Source organism: Melanostigma gelatinosum (assembly GCF_949748355.1).
Source record: "Melanostigma gelatinosum genome assembly, chromosome: 6".
NCBI lineage: Eukaryota > Metazoa > Chordata > Actinopteri > Perciformes > Zoarcidae > Melanostigma > Melanostigma gelatinosum.
The window spans coordinates 16037771-16058279 of NC_136639.1; the positions used below are offsets into that span (position 1 = coordinate 16037771).

A 20509-nucleotide genomic window follows, 5' to 3' on the forward strand; every position below is an offset into this window, starting at 1 on the left:
AATCAGAATAACTTGGCTGTCAGCTAACTCGCTAGCCTGGTGTGTATTGCAACAACAACAACAACGACTGAGCAGTGCTGCCCGGTAGCTGTGGTGAGAGTAATTAAATGATGCTTTTATACGTGAATACCGCTTTTAAAAGTTATCTTAAGTCATTTAAACCCGAGGTTTATGTCGTTCACAGAAACTGTCTTCATGTTTGATCTTGAAGAGCAGGTGGATTTTCCTGTCCAGCAAAAACATGGCAACAAATGAAATGTTTTCTGTCAGAATTGACGAACTTGAACATCGTGCTTTGTCTGAACTTCGTCAAGTAGTTGTTAGTTGATCATTTATTGTGGAAAAATAACCGCACACTGGCTTGTTTTGAGTTCAGTTTGCAGCTGATAAGCCTACATTTAGTTTGTTTACATTTGGCGGTCGGTTGAGGTCAGCATGGAGCTAAAGTAACCACACTACCATTATCTCCTTTTGTTGTGGAGTGGAGTCACTAGCATTTATTTTAAATGATCAGTACTCTAAGAACTGAGTTAAAAAAAAATATGACACATGAAATGAAAACGTTTGCTATTCTTATGAAGAAATGGTGTTTCTGTCAAAGTCAAAGTGGCTCCAGAGGACGAATGCCTCCTTGTCTCTGTGTTGACTCGCATTCAATTCATTTTAATGTTTCATTTTCATTTGAAATACAGATTCAAGCTGACACAAATAATCCATATTTGTTTCACACAGACATTAATATAATCCTTGATTTTTTATTTTTGTGCTTTTGGATGCTCATTAATGCTGTTTGTGTGTTTGTTTGTGTGTTTGTGCCGCACCGTCAGTGTTGACCTTTACCCCATATGAAGCAGCCATGCTTGTCTCTCCTGGCAGCTGTTACAAACAGGCTGATTACTGGACACTGGCTGTGGAAGGTAGCCTGACAGACTCTACTGGTGTAGCTATATGCCATGCATACCATGCAGTTATGCATAGCTATCTTGATTTAAAGCTGTTGTTGATAAAGTTGAGTATGAAAGTACTGTAACCCACAGAGCTTATCTCAAATGACCCAGCATGCCTCTGTCCTGAGAGGGCTTCTGCCTTCTGATCACCTCAAAGGAAATCTCTTTAGACTACAATAATGCACAGACAGCTGGAATAGCATTATCACAGAAAGTCACTAAATCGAGGTCCAACTGTTTTATGAGGCTGACTTTGATATTTGAGAATTAATAATTCTGGTAAATTATGTATTGACCGATTTTTTACTTAAACACTTATCGTAAACAGACATTTTTGATAAGGATCCCTTTAAAGTGGTTGTTGGTGAATTTTGTCAAAGACTGAATGAGACATTTTACTGTACTAAACTCTATAGTGGACAAAGTATGCAATGCTGTCACTGTTATATGATAATGTAATGTAATATGTATTAGATGTATCAGTCAACAGTCACTTTTAATGCCACCGAAGCTGTTATTACCACGTGGGGTGAAAGAGATATCCCACTTACGTGATAAGTCTCGTATGATGTATAATGTCCACTTTGCTCTTTTTGCAGTCTCAGCGGAATGCCTGTAAATGTTCCATTTGGTAGTTTTGGGATTAATCCTATGGATATTTTTGCGACTGTGGAGGAATAATACCAAGACGGTAGCAATGCCCGTGAAAAGAGAGGAATCTCCGTCTGGCTGCGGTCCACCTGCAGCCGAGGAGGACATGCCCGCTGCACAATCCTCTCATCCAGGCGAACATCCCCTGTCAAAGGATCCTACTATCTCAACACACAATGAGGATAACAGTCCTCAGGCCAGCAGTGCCTCTGCGGGTCTTGAAGTTAAAGCAGTGGACACTGAGGTTTTGCAGGCGTCCTCTGAGATAACTTCAGAAAAGTCATCACTGCAAACGAACACCCGGAAACCTCCCAAAACCAAGGTGCCAATGCTGAGCTCAGAGCCCGAGGCGAGGGCTCGCCTCAAGTTCATTCTCGGAGCATCGGAGGACAACTCTTCAGACGACGAACCTCTGGTCACTAAACCTCCAAGCGGTGCATCTCTGCCACCAACCTACGCCCCCAAACCTTTTCCTCAGCAGGTGTCCTCTGCAGGGCCACAGACCAGCTCCTCAGGCATGAAGTAAGACCTTGTTTCTATAGCATTGATTTAATGTCAGCTCTCTAGGGTCAAGCATGTTTTCAGCGAAACACAAAGGGGAAAAACCTTGTCTAGAAGTTGTAACTCTGGCATGTGATATAAGAAGCATCTCTCTCACGCTTTGTCTGAGGGACTTACATGAACTGGCTTGTTTTTTAAGGTCTGGCAGAGGATGTATTTTCTCAAAATATGTGTGTCAAACACGTGGCCACGTTGGTGACGGGCTGTTATGTTCCTACTTGCCCTGTCGCCACAAGCTGTGCCTTATCACCTGACTGGGTGGCGTTGACCTGCGCTGTTGTCGCACGCCAAACACCCCCGACTCTATTATTGGGACAAGAGCCTGCACCGAACGACTTTGAAAACTGTGGTGTGACTCTAGGTTCCAACACAGCAAACAAAAGACACTTAAACATTTCTTTTGTTTGGTGCACACAGCTACATGCTCAGCTTGACATGCTTAGTTGGATTGATTTCCCCAAATGCTTAAAGCTATGTGTGCTAGTAGCACTTGTAGGAAGCATCATGAAGGAGAACATGGTAAGAGATCTTCCTCTCCCCAAATCTAATCCTTAGAATCATCTTCCTGCAGTTCAGAGGAATCGTTTTGTCGCAGAAGAAGATGCACTTGTGAAAAATGTTTAATGGAAAACAGATCCTTTTTGTACAAAGGTTTCACCCTTTTCATGGCCAAAAAACTTTGGCTACAGACTTTGCTTGGATAGTAGTTGCTTTCTTTTATAAACGAAGTAGAAGGGACACTTTTGTCCTGACGTCGGCCTTGCCTCTTTGTATATTTCGAAGAAGCAGCCTGTGATCTGTCACAAGGATCTGTCGATTATTTCGCTACAAGTGTGGGAGGGGAGAAGGGAGGCAGCACATGAGAGGAAGCAGTTTGTAGCGGTTTGTTTTTGTCTTTGATTTTAAATTCTAGTTTCACCACTAAAAGGTGTTAAAGTAGACCGTATAATGGAGGGAAACGGCTGTCAGTGTCTCAACTTGTGCCCATGTCTCTGAAGGTAAGTGCTATTTAAAGTTGGATTCCGTTCTCTGTAATTTGACACTTGTGCTGCATAGTTTATTGTGTACATGTATCACGTGCTTTACGTTGCAGCTGCAGAAACAAGAGAAACATGCGTCGTGACTTTGTACGAAAGTAGAATAGATACGGGAGTCACTTTGTGAACAGGGAGGATCCCTCGTGTGGTCTTACTGTTGTTAAGTAACCGAGCACAGCTTGTGTTTGCACACAAGGGTTTGAGGAAATAGAAATAAAAAACCCACTCCGACAATGTGTTCCCTCGAGGAGGGAAGTGTAAAAACGACCACAGTAACTATGAAGCAGGACCGAAATATGCCAACAAGACTCAGTCAGGTTTGTAAATGGAGTCTCCTCGGTTGGTTCAGTAAAGTTTAAAGTTCATATTGGCCGAGAAAAAGTTGCACTTCAACTTCACAACATCGCTCACTGATGCAACGCAGGTGTTTCTCAGTGATATCTCAACATGGGACAGACTTTCTGTGAGATGACCTGCGGTGCAATTGCAATGAGACTTTGGAATGAACAAGGTTCGAGCCAGCTGATAATCGTGGTACGTGACATTATCTCAAGTTGTTGCTTCGCATTTGTTTCCTTAAACTCAGCAGTGTTGAAAATGTCTCTTATTATGTGTGTTGTAATACAGCTGTTGTTTAAATTATAAAGGATTTCCAACAATGAAACGAACGGGTCAGAGACTTAAATACACTTTTGAATCTCGCAAGAATCTGAAGTCAAACATGTCCGCATGTCAGTAAACCAGAGGCAATGATCCCCTTTTATAAAAATGTAGCATGTGATCGTAAAACCAAAATGCTTCAGCTGTTTTTTCTGTGATTAGATGATTACATTGACAGCCAGATAATGGAGCCTGCAAGGAAACACTTGTAGACTCGATTGAACTCTCTTGATAATTATTATCACTGACTACTATGCAGACATAAGCCAATAGTCCTTGTTGATTATAGTCCTCTGTTAAGACTGCGGTAAAACGAGAAGGCTATAGGTCAACTTCACTTAACCCCGGACCAAAGTCGTATCAGATATGTTTTATCAGTCATTACTTCTGTACATCCGTTGCGTGATTGGGCTCAGGTAAAGTTTGTATGAATGCATCAGGCTGATGACACATTTACCTTTTTATTGTCTCTTATTGTTGGTCAACATCAGACAGACAGGGGCAACAGCGTGGACCTATTTTCTGTCATAAATAGCTGAGTTGTACATTGTTGATTTGAAGGTCTTAAATACATGAACTGGTCCACAGTCTCTTTGCCTGTAGAGGATGGACTTGGGTTCTTGATTTTCAGTGCTGTTGTTGCTGCTGTATAGTTTGTTTTCTGGTTCCTGGATTATTTGATATTTGTTTCATCTTTTACATGCAACAGAATACACGCAGGTTATTGTGTTTTGCTGTGTGGTTGGAGGAGACAACTAACCATGACCTTTCTACTCCAGGCCTAGCATGTCTGGCCTTCACTTGGTGAAGAAAGGACGTAAACACAGAAAGATGGACCTACAGAGGGACTTCACCGTGGCCTCTCCTGCTGAGTTTGTTACCCGGTTTGGTGGCAACCGCGTCATCGAAAAAGTAAGAATGAAAGTCCTTCCTGTATAACTTTATCTCTGTATTTCATTGCTCAATGACCATTTCTTCAGGCTACACAAGTGCTTTCTGTTTCTGTTGCAGGTGCTGATCGCTAACAACGGTATAGCTGCAGTCAAATGCATGCGTTCGGTCCGCCGCTGGTCCTACGAAATGTTTCGTAATGAAAGGACCATCCGCTTTGTTGTCATGGTTACTCCCGAAGACTTGAAAGCTAATGCAGGTCATTGTGAACACGATGCTCATTGTTATTATCTAGCAGAAGATATCCCCAATCACATCATATCCTAATCGTACCATATTACGTTGCTCGTTTCCCTCATAGAATACATTAAAATGGCAGACCACTATGTGCCTGTACCCGGTGGGCCCAACAACAACAACTACGCCAACGTGGAGCTGATCGTTGACATCGCTAAAAGAATCCCAGTGCAGGTGCTCTTTGACCCTTTTCCTTCTTTCTGGTCTGTAACCTCTTTCACCTTTGACTTTGCCTCCCTGGTAATCAAATGGATAAATGACGTGTCTGTGTGTATCACTGTCAACAGGCCGTCTGGGCTGGTTGGGGTCATGCCTCAGAAAATCCCAAACTGCCTGATCTGTTGGACAAAGCAGGAATATGGTTCTTAGGTAAAAAAAAAAAAAAAAAAATCCAGTTTGAAACCACAGAATTTAATTGAATTGTGTTTACTTGTCTCATTGTTAACTGACTGTATTTCCTCTCAGGCCCGCCCAGTAAGGCCATGTGGGCTCTAGGCGATAAGGTGGCGTCTTCCATTGTGGCTCAAAGTGCTGACATTCCCACATTGCCGTGGAGCGGATCAGGTGATGACTTTCCTCCTGCACTGTCTCAGTTCACACAAACTCTACTCTGTGTTTGTCAGTGTATTCATGTTCTTTGCATGTGTGTGTTGCTCCAGGCCTGAGAGTGGACTGGGAAGAGGATGACCAGTTGCTGGGCAATGTCATCAGTGTTCCTCCGGTGGTCTACTCAAAGGGCTGTGTTCTTGATGTAGACGATGGACTGGCAGTGAGTATATTTAGCAAAGTCATCATAACAAAATCTTCACATTTGCTTCTTTTTTTTTAACCTAAATTATGATTCCCTTCACGGAAGAATCTTTTTGCTAAATTCCATTGTATGTGGTGTTTCTCTGCAGGGGGCTGAAAGGATTGGTTATCCGGTTGTCATCAAGGCCTCTGAAGGCGGAGGTGGAAAGGGTATTCGAAAAGTAGAAACTTCTGAGGATTTTCCAAGCCTCTTCAGACAGGTTTGATTTGATTTGCACCCCCTTTTTTTACACAGTTGAATTTGATGTAATTCTGACAGCTATGTTGATGATTTGTTGTTTTGAGTGCAGGTTCAGACAGAGGTACCCGGCTCGCCTATCTTCATCATGCAGCTGGCTCAGCATGCCAGACACCTTGAGGTTCAGATACTGGCTGATGAGTACGGGAACGCCATCTCTATCTTTGGACGCGACTGCTCCATCCAGAGAAGGCACCAGAAGATCATAGAGGAAGCTCCTGCCACCATAGCTGCTTCCTCAACGTTCGAGCAAATGGAACAGGTTAGTTTACATCACTGCATGTATTATTTTCACCCCCGTAATTAACTTGTCTGGTTAAAACTTGACATTCGGTCTCTTCTTTCTGGCCCAGTATGCTGTGCGATTGGCCAAGATGGTGGGCTATGTGAGTGCAGGTACTGTGGAATATCTTTACTCTGAAGACGGAAGTTTCCATTTCCTGGAGATGAATCCTCGCCTGCAGGTGGAACACCCCTGTACAGAGATGATCGGAGATGTGAACCTGCCAGCTGCCCAGCTTCAGGTAAAAGAAAAAGAAGAATCGAACCACAGGAACAAAATACGTAACTATCTTGTTCCAGTTCTTCCATTTTTAACAGTTTTTTTCATCTACCACAGATTGCGATGGGCATCCCCCTTCATAGAATTAAGGACATCCGTTTGCTTTACGGAGAAACTCCGTGGGGGGACACCATGATTAACTTTGAGACTCCAGAATGCATACCAAGTCCAAGAGGGCACGTCATAGCTGCACGGATCACCAGTGAGAACCCTGATGAGGTAGACCGCAATTTCCCCAACACACCGTTTTGTTATGTTCTTTTGATTTGCAACACTGACTCGTCACCCTCGTGCTCTCTCACAGGGGTTCAAGCCCAGTTCTGGCACCGTGCAGGAGCTGAACTTCCGCAGCAGTAAAAACGTCTGGGGTTACTTCAGCGTGGGGGCAACTGGAGGCCTGCATGAATTTGCAGACTCCCAGTTTGGACACTGTTTCTCCTGGGGAGAGAACCGCGAAGAAGCCATCTCGTAAGCCTCTTTTTTTAGTTCTTCTGATTTTGAGATATCTAATCTTTAACAATTAAAGCTTTCAGGTCAACAGCCAGTATCGCCCTAATGTTGTAACTGCCCGTGATGTAATACAACAATGTGGAAACTGCAATGACTTGCCAATAGTATAATGACATCTTAGAAGACTTCTATGCAATATACTTTTACAAAAATCCCAATCTCATAGGATAGGTGTTTATCAGCTGTCATATGTGCCATGTGCTTCAGGAACATGGTGGTGGCTTTGAAGGAGCTGTCCATTAGAGGTGACTTCAGGACCACGGTTGAATATCTCATTAAGCTACTAGAGACGGAAAGCTTCAGAAACAATGACATCGACACCAGCTGGCTGGATCATCTCATTGCAGAGAAAGTGCAGGTAGGAGGCTGATGACCTTGTGCCAGAGATCGCTACACGGCTAAGTGGTCGTTCACTGAATTTGTGGTCGTTTGTTTGTCTCATGAAGCCACATGCTCTCCCTACAGGCGGAGAGACCAGATACCATGCTGGGTGTTGTTTGTGGGGCTTTGCATGTTGCTGATGCAAGCTTCCAAAAGAGCATGTCTGATTACCTGCATTCACTTGAAAGGTCAGTCGAATCGTATTCACGTCTCACTGCAGTTCTCACTGTATCTTTATGTATTTGACTATTAAAAACGAATGCATCCATAGAGGCCAAGTACTGCCTGCAGCCACTCTCCTCAACTCGGTCCGTGTGGACTTAATATATGAAGGAGTCAAGTTCTGCCTCAAGGTATCTGCTTTACTCCCTTCACACGTTCCTTGTTTGACTCTTCCCTGTTTTAATCAAATACGTTATCACTTCTGCTACCGGCAGGTTGCTCGCGAATCCCCAACAACTTTTGTCCTCATGATGAACGACTCCAACATTGAGATAGACGTCCACAGGCTGAGTGATGGGGGCCTCCTGCTGTCCTATGACGGCAGCAGCCATATCACCTACATGAAGGAGGAAGTGGACAGGCAAGTGCTCTTGAATCCGTAGATCTAGTTTCATTTCATTTGTTTGTTTGACGAGTTTTTCTCTGAATTACCACATCCTCCCCCACAGATATCGCATCACTGTTGGCAACAAGACTTGTGTATTTGACAAGGAGAAGGATCCCACGGTGCTGAGGTCGCCCACTGCCGGTAAACTGCTGCAGTACGTGGTAGACGATGGAGGCCACGTCTTTTCAGGAGCGATCTATGCAGAGATTGAGGTGAGTGGGACAGATGTTGGTAAAATAGATTTCTTGAGGCATGCGGTATTTTTGTTCACTGGCTGTTTTGCGCTGTGGTTTCAGGTGATGAAGATGGTGATGACGTTGACGGTGCAGCAGTCTGGTTGCGTTCACTTTGTCAAGAGACCTGGAGCTGTTCTGAAGCCTGGCTGCGTGGTGGCACGTGTAGACCTGGATGACCCCAGCAGTATACATCGGGTAAATTAATGGAAATCATATAACACCATCTGCACATAGTGTTCTCTTAGTTGTGCCTTGTAACTCCTACCGCTTTATAATGTTATTGTGATGTTCAGGTCTTGGCTAAAAAGTGTAAAATTTTTGGCATTGTCTCTGAAAATGTTTATTGGAACTTTTACCTGGTAAACAAATAATTCTATCCTGTGTCCCATGTTTCATTTTGAATCTGTTCTTTCCTGCTTTCACCTCCTGTCATAGGTGGAGCTCAACACGGCCATATTGCCACCGCAGCAACCACTGCCCATTGTTGGTGAAAAGCTTCACCAGGTGTTTCACTGTGTGCTGGAAAACTTGATGAAAGTCATGGCCGGCTACTGCCTTGAAGAGCCCTTCTTCAGCAACAAGGTACACAGCAGGCGTTCTGCCTCTACAGACTTTTAAATGATGTCATCGGTGTTAATCATATGTACCTGTTCATGTCTGCAGCTGAAACAGTGGGTGGCTACCCTGATGAAGACCCTAAGGGACCCCTCGCTGCCGCTGTTGGAACTCCAGGAGATCATGACGAGCTTGGCGAGTCGCATTCCTCCCAGTGTGGAGAAAAATATCCGTAAAGTCATGGCCCAGTACGCGAGCAACATCACCTCTGTCCTCTGCCAGTTCCCGAGCCAAAGGGTGCGTGACGCTGACGCACGGGGACATGTTGCTGGTTGCAGTTGTGCACGTTCTTAATGTAATCGGATGATGTTTCTCTTTGTTTCGTCCAGATTGCAAATATTCTAGACAGCCATGCAGCAACCCTGCAGAGGAAGCCTGACCGAGAGGTGTTCTTCATGAACACTCAGAGTATCGTTCAGCTGGTACAGAGGTTAGTTTCATACTTTTTTTTTTTTTTTGTCAGATGCAGATTGTACAGCAGTAATACATAGCGTTTGGAACAATATCGCATTGATTGACACATGTCTGAATGCGGCTGGTCCAGGTACCGCAGTGGCATTCGGGGTTACATGAAGTCTGTGGTTCTCGATCTGCTGAAGAGATACCTGCAAGTAGAGATACAGTTTCAACAAGGTGACGTTATTACATTAAACTCTAGATGAGTCATTTTCTTTAATAACCAAGGACTGTTTGTCATCGCTAACGTCATTGTACTCTTGTTCTCACAAACAGCTCACTACGACAAGTGTGTTGTCAACTTGCGAGAGCAGCACAAACCGGACATGAGCCCTGTGCTGGAGTACATCTTCTCTCACGCCCAGGTTTCCAAGAAGAACGTCCTCGTCACAATGCTCATAGTAAGGCCTCAAAACTGCCACGCATAAGTGACACAATCCTCAACACTGAAGTTTTCGTGAAAGACACTTTGTGCACTGTGTAGGACCAGCTGTGTGCAAGGGATTCCATGCTAGCAGATGAGGTCATGGCCATTCTGAACGAGCTCACGCAGCTTAGCAAGATGGAGAACTCAAAGGTGGCCTTGAGAGCCAGACAGGTAACGTCTAAAACCGCCAGCTAAGTGTCAGTTAAATATTATTATGTTTGTTTCAAATGTGTTTAATCAGGCTAAAAGACTGGATACCTCAAGTTGGATACTTTGTGAGACCCTCATCTTTTTAAGACCAGGTCATTCCATCTGTATGGATTTGATATTATATTTGTAAATGTGTCGTAGGTCTTGATTGCATCCCATTTACCATCATATGAACTGAGGCACAACCAGGTGGAGTCCATCTTCCTGTCAGCCATTGACACGTTCGGCCACCAGTTTTGTCCAGAAAACCTGAAGGTCAGTCTCCTTGTGTGGAGACATTTCATTGTAATCATCAGTTCTTTTAGCAGCTTGAATATCAAATTAATATTTATTTTCTTTTGCACAGAAACTCATTCTCTCTGAAACCTCAATTTTTGACGTTTTGCCCAATTTCTTCTATCACTCAAACCAAGTTGTCTGCATGGCTGCCTTGGAGGTACTGTCATGGTATTAACACTTTCCTTTCTTATGCATTTTTATTTCTTAAGTCGTGATAATCTCTTGTTTTGTCTTGACTCTCAGGTGTATGTGCGCAGAGGTTACATCGCCTATGAGCTGAATAGCATCCAGCATCACCAGCTGCAGGACGGAACATGCGCTGTAGACTTCCAGTTTATGCTGCCGTCATCACATCCGAACAGGTAAAAAGAAATCCTCCACTGTACGACACTCAAAAGACTCTTTAAATAACACATTGTTGCCTGAATTACTGGCGAATCCCTCCCACTTCCAAAACTGTACAGATACCAGCTATCAGGCTGTGATGTTGTCACAATGTGTGGGAGCTTCTGTAGAATAATACCTCACTCTGTGGCTGTTTATAGATGAATCCAGGCTTTACAAAACATTATTTTACTCTCCTTCAGCCATCCCGTCTTCATTATGACATTGACCTGAAAGATCAACAAACATAAATTGAATAGTTGTCCTGTTCAGTGGTGCAGGTGGAGAGCCTATAAACTGCTGCTGTAACTGCTAATGGCTAACAGTGAATGCAGAATGCTTTTACCCACTGGACATGAGTGTGATTGTGCACAGCATCTAGTGCTTTAATCGAATCACAATGCCTTGAGGTAGAGGTACAGTTCGATCATCCACTGCTAATACTCACCTGTCAATCATCTGATTTCAGAGGGAGAAACCCTACTCTCAACAGGTAGAGTAAAGCTCCTCCCAACCAGCCAAACCACCTGATCGTGTGCATGCAGAATGCGCTGTGTTGCTTCTTTCCTTCTGTCCTATGAAACCAGAAACATGTGCTTCAGGACTCCTCTAAAGTCTCAAGTCCTTCTTAATTCAGTTTTCTTTTTCTTTTTTTTGTTGCTTTGCAATACTGAGCTTTTTGAGAGGTTAATCTTTTATTTGTTCCGTGTTCCTCTTAGAAACGTCACGCCTGAGATTATGTTGACTGCTGCCGAATGGAGAGCCTGTACTCTCAGGCATTAGTCTTTGCTGCTTCAATTTGCAACTCCCAATCAGATGCAGTAACAATTGCTCTGGATAGCAACAATTCATAATTCCTGTCAATTCCATACATTAAATATGCCCATCAAATGTGTGTAGTTATAACTGGATATGAGGGTGATCAGACCTTGCTCTCTGTATGCATATTTGTAATCTTGGCTGTTCAGTGTTTTCTTTTGCTTCAGCGAACCTCTCAATGTGGTCATCCAGTGGTTCAGTCTTGCTGTTACTGTCTGTGTGTCTCTTTGTCAGGCTTCCCGTGCCAGTGAGTGGATCAATGAGGCGGCAGAGCAGTGAACTCTTCATGGACGGAGCCTTTTCTCCCCCCTGCCAGCGCATGGGCGCCATGGTGGCTTTCCACTGTTTCGACGACTTCAAAAGGTCACTTTTAACTTGCTTGTAATTTTCCTTTCTCTCCTCTGTATTAGTGGAAAAGATAGTGTTGATCACAAGTAGCATGTTGATGTGTTTGTTTCTTTCGCAGGAATTTTGATGAAGTTCTCTCCAGCTTTGCAGAACCACTCTTGGAGAGTGCTCCGTTCTCAGAGTCCTGCTCCGGTCTGTTTGAGGAGGAGAACTTCAAGGTGAGCGCTGAGTCACTGTCTTATCACTAAAAAGGCTGTTTTCATCTGTATCGGTACAGCCACCGAGTTCTCCCTCATCCCCTACAGAACACGAGGGAAAACCCGATCCACATCATTAACGTGTCCATAAAAACAGCAGACACAAAAGACGACGATTCCCTGGTTACAGCCTTCACCGCCTTTGCCCACTCAAAGGTCAGCTAGCTTCTTAACACAAGGCACATCCTTATGAATGTGAGCTGTTGTTTCAGTTTTATTAATGTTGAATCAAAAAATCCTGGTGTTGTTTTGTTTTTACAGCGAGCTGTTCTCTTTGAATATGGAATCAGGCGAATCACATTTTTGATTGCACAGACGGTAAATGCACACAATTTAGTTGTTACTGTGATGTAACTGAGTCATTAATCAATCGTATAAAAGAGCAAATACGTGGCTGATATTCATTTTTAATACTGGAAATGGAAAAATGTTACATATATGTTGTTACCCGCATTGCATTTATGATTCTAGCTACTCCATTAACAATAATTTAACTTAATATCTAACATAATCATGTATCTGTCCTCTCATGTGAATCATTGTCTTGTCTATAAACTAGAGGTAATGCCGCATTGTGCTACATGACCACAGCTGCACTCAGTGTGTTCAGTAAAGCTCCCAGTGCAACTGCTTTCAACAAGTACACATTTACTGTGTAAATACACTTGGTTGTTATCTGACTATTTTTATTTGAATATGTCAATTCAACAGAGAGAATTTCCCAAGTTCTTCACTTTCAGAGCTAGAGATGGGGTAAGCTTTTCTTCATAAAACCTGTAATTGTAGAATTGATGATCAGATCGCCGTTAGGTGACGAGCTGAAATGCTGCTGTCTGAGGAGACGATGATGTGCGTCTCTCTCCTCAGTTCCAGGAGGATCGTATTTACCGTAATCTGGAGCCGGCTTTAGCGTTTCAGCTGGAGCTCAACCGCATGAGGAACTTTGACCTGACAGCCGTTCCCTGTGCCAACCACAAGATGCAGCTGTACCTCGGTGCTGCTCGTGTTCAGGAGGGAGCTGAAGTCACAGACTACCGCTTCTTCATACGAGCTATTATCCGCCACTCTGATCTCATTACAAAGGTTAGTGGAGCAACTGGAAATCGCAGTTTATTGATTCTTTGAAGAAAAATAGACATCGTTAGTACTTATAATTGCCTGATTACAGATTTTTTGGGTGATTTAAATCTCTTTTTATACACAACCAGGAAGCCTCCTTTGAATACCTTCAAAATGAGGGAGAACGTCTACTGTTGGAGGCCATGGATGAGTTGGAGGTGGCCTTCAGTAACACCAGTGTCCGCACAGACTGCAACCACATCTTCCTCAACTTCGTCCCCACCGTCATTATGGACCCCTCTAAAGTCAGTGTCCAGCACGTGTATGCTACCACTACAAGTATTATTAATTATGGCTGCATGTCTTTTTAGGATTACTTCGACATTTATATGACTTCTTTGTGTATGCCAGTTTTATCGCTCCGTGGTCTTTGTCCTCTTCTTGGGACCCTCAGATAGAGGAGTCCGTTCGCTCCATGGTGATGCGCTACGGCAGCCGTCTTTGGAAGCTGCGGGTCCTGCAGGCTGAGCTGAAGATCAACATCCGTCTGACACCAACCGGGAATGCCATTCCTGTCCGCCTGTTTCTCACGAATGAGTCTGGCTATTACTTGGACATCAGCCTGTACAAGGAGGTCACCAACCCAAGTTCTGGACAGGTGAGGACAGTGGACTGTGGTATATGGCAGGAGATTTGTTTTATGGTTGCATGTTCACGGTCAAATGAATCACTAATTTCCCTTTCCAGATCATGTTCCAGTCATATGGCGATAAGCACGGTCCTCTGCATGGCATGCTGATCAACACTCCGTATGTGACCAAAGACCTGCTGCAGGCCAAACGCTTCCAGGCTCAGACTCTCGGGACTACATACGTCTATGACTTCCCTGAGATGTTCAGACAGGTACTGCTCACTCACTGAATTAGGTTTATTTAATTGTTGCTCATAAGATGTCTGACTCACACTTAAAGTAATCCTGTAGGCACTGTTTAAGCTGTGGGGTCCAGGGGACAAATACCCTAAAGACGTCCTAATGTGCACCGAGCTGGTTCTGGACCCTCAAGGCCGACTCGTGCAGATGAACCGCCTGCCTGGAGACAATGATGTAGGACGTCTTTTTAAAGCATTCATGTTAGTTCATGCTTTCTCAGTGTGCCGATGCTGATGATCACTAAAACCTCTTCTTCACCAGGTGGGAATGGTTGCCTTCAGGATGAAGATGAATACTCCAGAGTACCCAGAAGGCAGAGATATCATCGTCATCTGCAATGACATCACTCACATGATCGGCTCCTTTGGTCCTCAAGAGGATGAGCTGTTCCTCAGAGCGTCTGAGTTGGCTCGGGCCGAGGGCATTCCCCGCATTTACGTTGCAGCCAACAGTGGAGCACGCATCGGCCTCGCTGAAGAGATCAAACACATGTTCCAGGTGGCCTGGACCGACCCCACGGACCTCTACAAGGTGACCCCTGAAATTTGTTTCTCCTAATATTTACATCACACAAGTTGAGGCACTGAGCACAGGAAATAGTGTAGCAATATGTGTGTGTGGTTTTACATTTCTTATCATAAGTTATTTCCATTTCCCTGCAGGGCTTCAAGTACCTCTACCTGACCCCGCAGGACTACACTCGCATCAGCTCCACCAACGCTGTTCACTGTCACCACGTAGAGGAAGGGGGAGAGTCCCGGTACGACAAATCATCGGTTGTTCTCATGAAGTAGAACATTTTGGCTGGTTTAAATATCACTGACACCCTTAACTTGTGTCTGTGAGATGATAGAGATTTGGTCCTTCATGGTCTTCATCATGTTACAGGTACATCATCACTGATGTCATCGGGAAGGACAACGGTCTCGGGGTTGAGAACCTGCGTGGTTCTGGCACCATAGCTGGAGAATCCTCTCAGGCGTATGACGAGATTATTACAATTAGTATGGTGAGAATGTGGATCTGATTTCTCTGAGTCGGAAGAACATATGTGATCCTCGGGGACGTTATCACGCGAGTCACTTTTCCTGCTCTTGCAGGTGACTTGTCGCGCTATTGGAATTGGAGCCTATCTGGTCCGTTTGGGGCAGAGAGTGATTCAGGTGGAAAACTCTCACATTATCCTGACTGGGGCAGGTGCTCTGAACAAGGTTAGTTTGGTGAACAAATAGAATGAATGGAACATATTCAAAGTGTCTAAAGAGAACTGGACACAGCGTTGGAGGAGTTCATTTGTATGAAGGTTGCTCAGTGGTGCATGAAGCAAAAAAAAGTTTGAAAGGTTTTTGTGCATTTTACAACTTTTAGAAGCTAATGATTTATAAAATGTATTCACTAACCGCTTACAGACGTCTCTTTCCTAATATGAGTCTATGGGGGAAAAAGTATTTTTGGACCAAATGGCATCAGGTGAAGGATCTGGAAGTTGTAATTCCACATCTCTGCCACTATATGAAATTATTTTCAAAGGCCCAGCACTCTTTCCGATGCCGTAGGTCCTTCAGGGTTTGCTCCTGAAATTGCAAAATGCTTGTTTGCTAGAAATATGCTTTCCCGGGATGTTAAAGGATATTTTGCTTCGCCTTCTTTTTGCCTACTGTATCTGCCTACTGGCAAAACGTAGGTTAAATGATGCTGTAAACAGAGCCAATGAAAAGAGAGATTACTTTGTTGGTATCTGCTGTGGGCTGAATGGATACTGGTGACTTCAGGTACGGGGGTGTTCAAAGGAGCAGCTTGAGGAACAGAAGCTGGTGAACACCTGAGAGCGAGAAGAAGACCCAAAGAAACTATACTGTACCTGCATAGTATTATTAATCTAACGCTTCAGTAATAAATGAAATGCTGCAGGCCCGCTGATGTGAACTTGTCCATTTGTGGTCAGTTTAAAAAAAGTTCCTGACCGTGTCATTAAAGTTTCTGTTTCTGCGCAGGTTTTGGGCAGAGAGGTCTATACATCCAACAACCAGCTGGGAGGGATCCAGATCATGCACAATAATGGAGTCACGCACACCACCGTGCCAGATGACTTTGAGGGCGTCTTCACCATCCTCCAGTGGCTCTCCTACATGCCAAAGGTCTCGCTGAACATCTGAAAGTTCATGTGGTGTGACTTTTAGGATTATAAAAGTATCCGACCAACCCTTCAGATCACCAACGATAGTTCCTCTTCTCCTTACAGAACAAACACTCCCCTGTGCCCATCATATCGTCTACAGATCCAGTAGACAGAGAGATTGAATATACTCCTACTAAAGCACCGTACAACCCCCGCTGGATGCTGGCCGGGAGACCTCACCCCAGTGAGTGTCAACATGTCATAAGCCATCTTTTTCAGTCAACAGCCTGGTTCATTTTCTTTTTTGTCTGCATTAATGTTATTAGCGGTGAGAGGTTCCTGGCAGAGTGGATTCTTCGACCACGGCTCTTTCATGGAGATAATGGAGTCTTGGGCTCAGACGGTGGTAGTGGGCAGGGCACGGTAAACCTGTTTGCACTCAGTGTACACGCTTGTTGTGTTGTTTTTGTAGAACCTTACACTTCAACTGTTTAATAACTTTGTTGAATAAAAACAGGTTAGGAGGAATTCCCCTGGGTGTCATCGCCGTTGAAACACGCACAGTTGAGTTCACTGTCCCAGCTGATCCAGCAAACCTGGATTCAGAATCTAAAGTGAGTAAATGTCACCACATGTTTATGGTTTAAACGGGTTACGTCACAGTGCTTCACCTCTACTCGTGTTTTTGTGTGTTCGTGTCAGGTTCTGCAGCAGGCGGGCCAGGTGTGGTTTCCAGATTCTGCCTTCAAAACGGCTCAGGCCATTTGTGACTTCAACCGTGAACATCTTCCTCTCATGGTGTTTGCCAACTGGAGGGGCTTCTCTGCTGGAATGAAAGGTAACAGATGAATACTGAACTTTGCAGAGAGACTGCATTACATTCAGGAGTTTATTTTTATTCAATAAAAAATCTGTTCATGCCCATTTTGCTCCCAGATATGTATGACCAGATACTGAAGTTTGGCGCCTACATCGTGGACGCCCTGCGTGGTTTCCATCAGCCGGTGCTGGTGTACATCCCACCACATGCTGAGCTGAGAGGAGGATCATGGGTAGTGATAGACCCCACCATAAACCCACTGTGTATGGAGCTCTATGCAGACAGGGAGAGCAGGTACATCAAGCGATCATGCTTTTTTAAATGGTTACTCTATTGAGTTCCCAACCTAAGCAACAGGTGTGCTTGTGAGAATAACCAGCCTTTTTTTTGTCTCCCTGTTGTACTTTCTGTGTGCAGAGGTGGTGTGCTGGAAGCTGAGGGTACAGTGGAGATCAAATACAGGAGGAAGGACCTACTGAAGACCATGAGAAGACTCGATTCAGTCTATGCTAGTCTGGTTGAGCAGCTTGGTAAAGGCTATTTCTTTCTCAACCCGCTACACCTCTTCAATTTATTTTCCTCTTAATTTCCATATGCCTGGGATGTTCATAACCTTACTGGCAAGTCTTTGAGTCGCTCAATCGCTCACTTCTGTTTCCATCAGCTTCCCCAGAGCTGTCTGACAAACGGTGCAAAGAACTGGAGTCAAAGCTCAAAGCCAGGGAGGAGTTCCTGTTGCCCATCTACCACCAGGTGGCAGTGCAGTTTGTAGATCTCCATGACACCCCGGGGAGGATGCAGGAGAAGGGTGTCATCAATGTGAGTGTGTGCACTTCATGAACACTCTGATGTTTATGACTGGCAATATGTGTGTAACATTAGGTGCAGAAAATGAACTTGTGTAAAACAACTTGTTGGCGGAGGGATACAACTGTGAGGCAGTAATTGTAGTTGAACTCTTGACAGGATATTTTGGACTGGAAGAACGCGCGGACCTTCTTCTACTGGCGTCTGCGTCGGCTCTTGTTGGAGCAGGTGGTGAAGCGTGAGATCCTGCAGGCCAACAAGGACCTCAGTGATGGACACATGCAGTCCATGCTTCGACGCTGGTTTGTTGAGACGGAAGGAACAGTCAAGGTATGTCATGACAGTCAGAGACAGCTGTAGAGCTAATGGGTTGAATTCTGCAAAAAGAAAGACATTAATCATAATTTATTTTTACAGTCATGGGAGAATTTTTGCGTGACATAGTTGTCATGTAATGCTACTTTTCCGCCTTGTTAATTACTGTGAACATCATTAACACTTGCGTACTGTAAGTCTTTAAAAGCCAATACAACTATCCAGTAGCAGTTTTTGCCTGCGGCCCACAAATATGTGGTTGCTTTTGTTTTTGAGTGCTTCATTGTTAAAACTGAACAAAGATTTAAAGGTGCTTCTGTCTGCCGTTGCAGGCCTACCTCTGGGATAATAACAAAGTGGTCGTTGAGTGGCTCGAGAAGCATTTAACCAAGGAGGATGGCATACGACCAGGCATCCGAGAGAACATCAAGTGCCTGAAAAGGGAAAACACTTTGAAACACATCCGCAGGTATGCAGACACACTCTCACTAATTGTTGTGACCTATTGATGTGGGTTTATTTTCATTAATCTTATATAATCTCATCAATGTCAAAAAGCCACACGTCACATCTTAATGAATCTTTAAATGATTTTAGCTGTGCAATGTTACATTACAGAGCTACATTGTGGACATAGATGGGTAAAGTACGTGCCAATAGAGTCACAATCACTCCATCAGTGTGGTCATGTGTAGCTCACATGGCCTGAAGAACATAACACGACAGCTACACTGACCAGATAGCTTCATCTTAAATCATTTATGGAAAACAAACCAAAGAGACTCACATATTTTAGCTGTTGAGTCCATCCTATATTTGAGACCTCACTGACATACATGCAAGTCATATTCTCTTACGCAGAAACTACAGAATATACTGCAGACCAGTTTCACTGTCTCTGCATTTCCTGCACAATGAATTACTCCTCTTGTGTTCCAGCCTGGTGCAGGCCAACCCTGACGTAGCCATGGACTGCATCATCCACATGAGCCAGAATATCACTCCGTCCCAGAGGGCCAAGCTCTCACACCTGCTTGCAACTATGGACGGCACCAGCACCAGTTAATCTGCGGAGCTTCCACAGGTTATATTAATAAAAAGAACAAAAAATGATGCTCTAGTTGATTGTACTGTATTGGTAAAGAGGTAGACAATTTGCATTTCTTTGGGGGTATATTTAGAGCACAAAGTAACTTATTCCTCAGCGATCACATAACCACTACAGTGCTCTGTCTGTCGTAAACATTGCTGGTGAATGGCGTCTTTGCATGGACGCCATGATCCGCGTCTCTCTTGAGTGACAGGCAGACAAAGAGTTTGTCTTTTACATTTGTGAGGTCAGTCATTTCAGCTGCTCGGTCCAGGAACTTTCTAGTTCACAAGCTATGACTGTAAAGCACATTTCATTGGGCTGTATTTGCACATAATAGTGTGACAGTGTAACTAGGTCTGTTCAGTCTATTGAGGCCAGAGTTGCACGAGCTTCATGAAGCGGGAGACTCCATATTTAGGCGATGGTTGTCATATTCCGTTAAATGTATTAAACAGAGAATTGCTGTTAAACTTTGAATGTAGCTCGGACGTCTGATCAATTCTTTGATCGATTCTCAAGTAAAACTAACAAAAAAAAGGAGTATTTTTGCATTGACTAAAGATAAAATGTTTACCAGTATTGTAATGCAGAAATGCAAATTAAGAACAGATTAAGATTTTTTTTTTCTAAAAGTTGTATTTTGGACTCAGTCGTCCAACTCAGCCGTCCATCTTTTCACTGTCCCTTTCAGCCTGTTTGTGTGTGTCTATGCTGTAGTGTTTTGTGTTCTAAGACAATGTAATGAATGATAGGAGATACTGCGACACTTTATGCGATACTTCTGAGCTTTTCTTTCATTTTTGTTGGTATATCTCTGATATAATGCAGTAATTCTTAAGACTCAGGTTGGACAATAATCGCCAAAGTGGTTGCCCAAGTGATGGCCTAATTTGCTTCTCCTTTGATCAAAACAGTGACATTTAATTTAAATGTATATAAACTCTGTCTTGTATTCTACTGAAGACTGTTTGTTAATAAATGTCATTGATATATTTTTGGCAAAACAATCTTTTATTCACCCATTTGATTTTCATTATGATCAAATTAATGAACATAATATACATCTGACTTTGAGGCATGTTAATCACATTGTGTAAAACAATAATGTGTAAAATCTGGATTATTCAAAGTGTTGGCACACATTTTGGAATGAAGTGGGTAAATACAGTCGAAAGAAAG

The 20509-nt window shown here is 43.7% G+C and overlaps 1 protein-coding gene across 1 annotated transcript; it reads left to right on the plus strand.

The window, feature by feature from the left end:
• The first annotated feature begins 41 nt into the window (after positions 1-41).
• On the plus strand, positions 42-20323 carry acacb (acetyl-CoA carboxylase beta). Its single transcript, XM_079270587.1, has 54 exons — positions 42-93; positions 1547-2120; positions 4636-4768; positions 4868-5006; positions 5109-5218; positions 5332-5413; positions 5510-5608; positions 5704-5813; positions 5944-6054; positions 6145-6354; positions 6446-6616; positions 6712-6873; positions 6959-7122; positions 7372-7522; positions 7630-7733; positions 7817-7898; positions 7983-8128; positions 8217-8367; positions 8452-8586; positions 8827-8973; positions 9055-9243; positions 9336-9436; positions 9551-9639; positions 9739-9863; positions 9947-10060; positions 10241-10354; positions 10446-10535; positions 10622-10740; positions 11232-11255; positions 11816-11944; positions 12048-12147; positions 12235-12342; positions 12448-12504; positions 12898-12939; positions 13054-13269; positions 13395-13550; positions 13700-13903; positions 13993-14148; positions 14228-14350; positions 14438-14707; positions 14839-14936; positions 15065-15185; positions 15277-15387; positions 16171-16314; positions 16419-16539; positions 16622-16718; positions 16813-16909; positions 16998-17133; positions 17232-17409; positions 17533-17645; positions 17780-17934; positions 18082-18252; positions 18570-18706; positions 19177-20323. Exons 2-54 carry the CDS (start codon positions 1567-1569, stop codon positions 19301-19303), a joined length of 7293 nt encoding a protein of 2430 aa, XP_079126713.1. The 5' UTR covers positions 42-93; positions 1547-1566; the 3' UTR covers positions 19304-20323.
• The last annotated feature ends 186 nt before the right edge of the window (positions 20324-20509 follow it).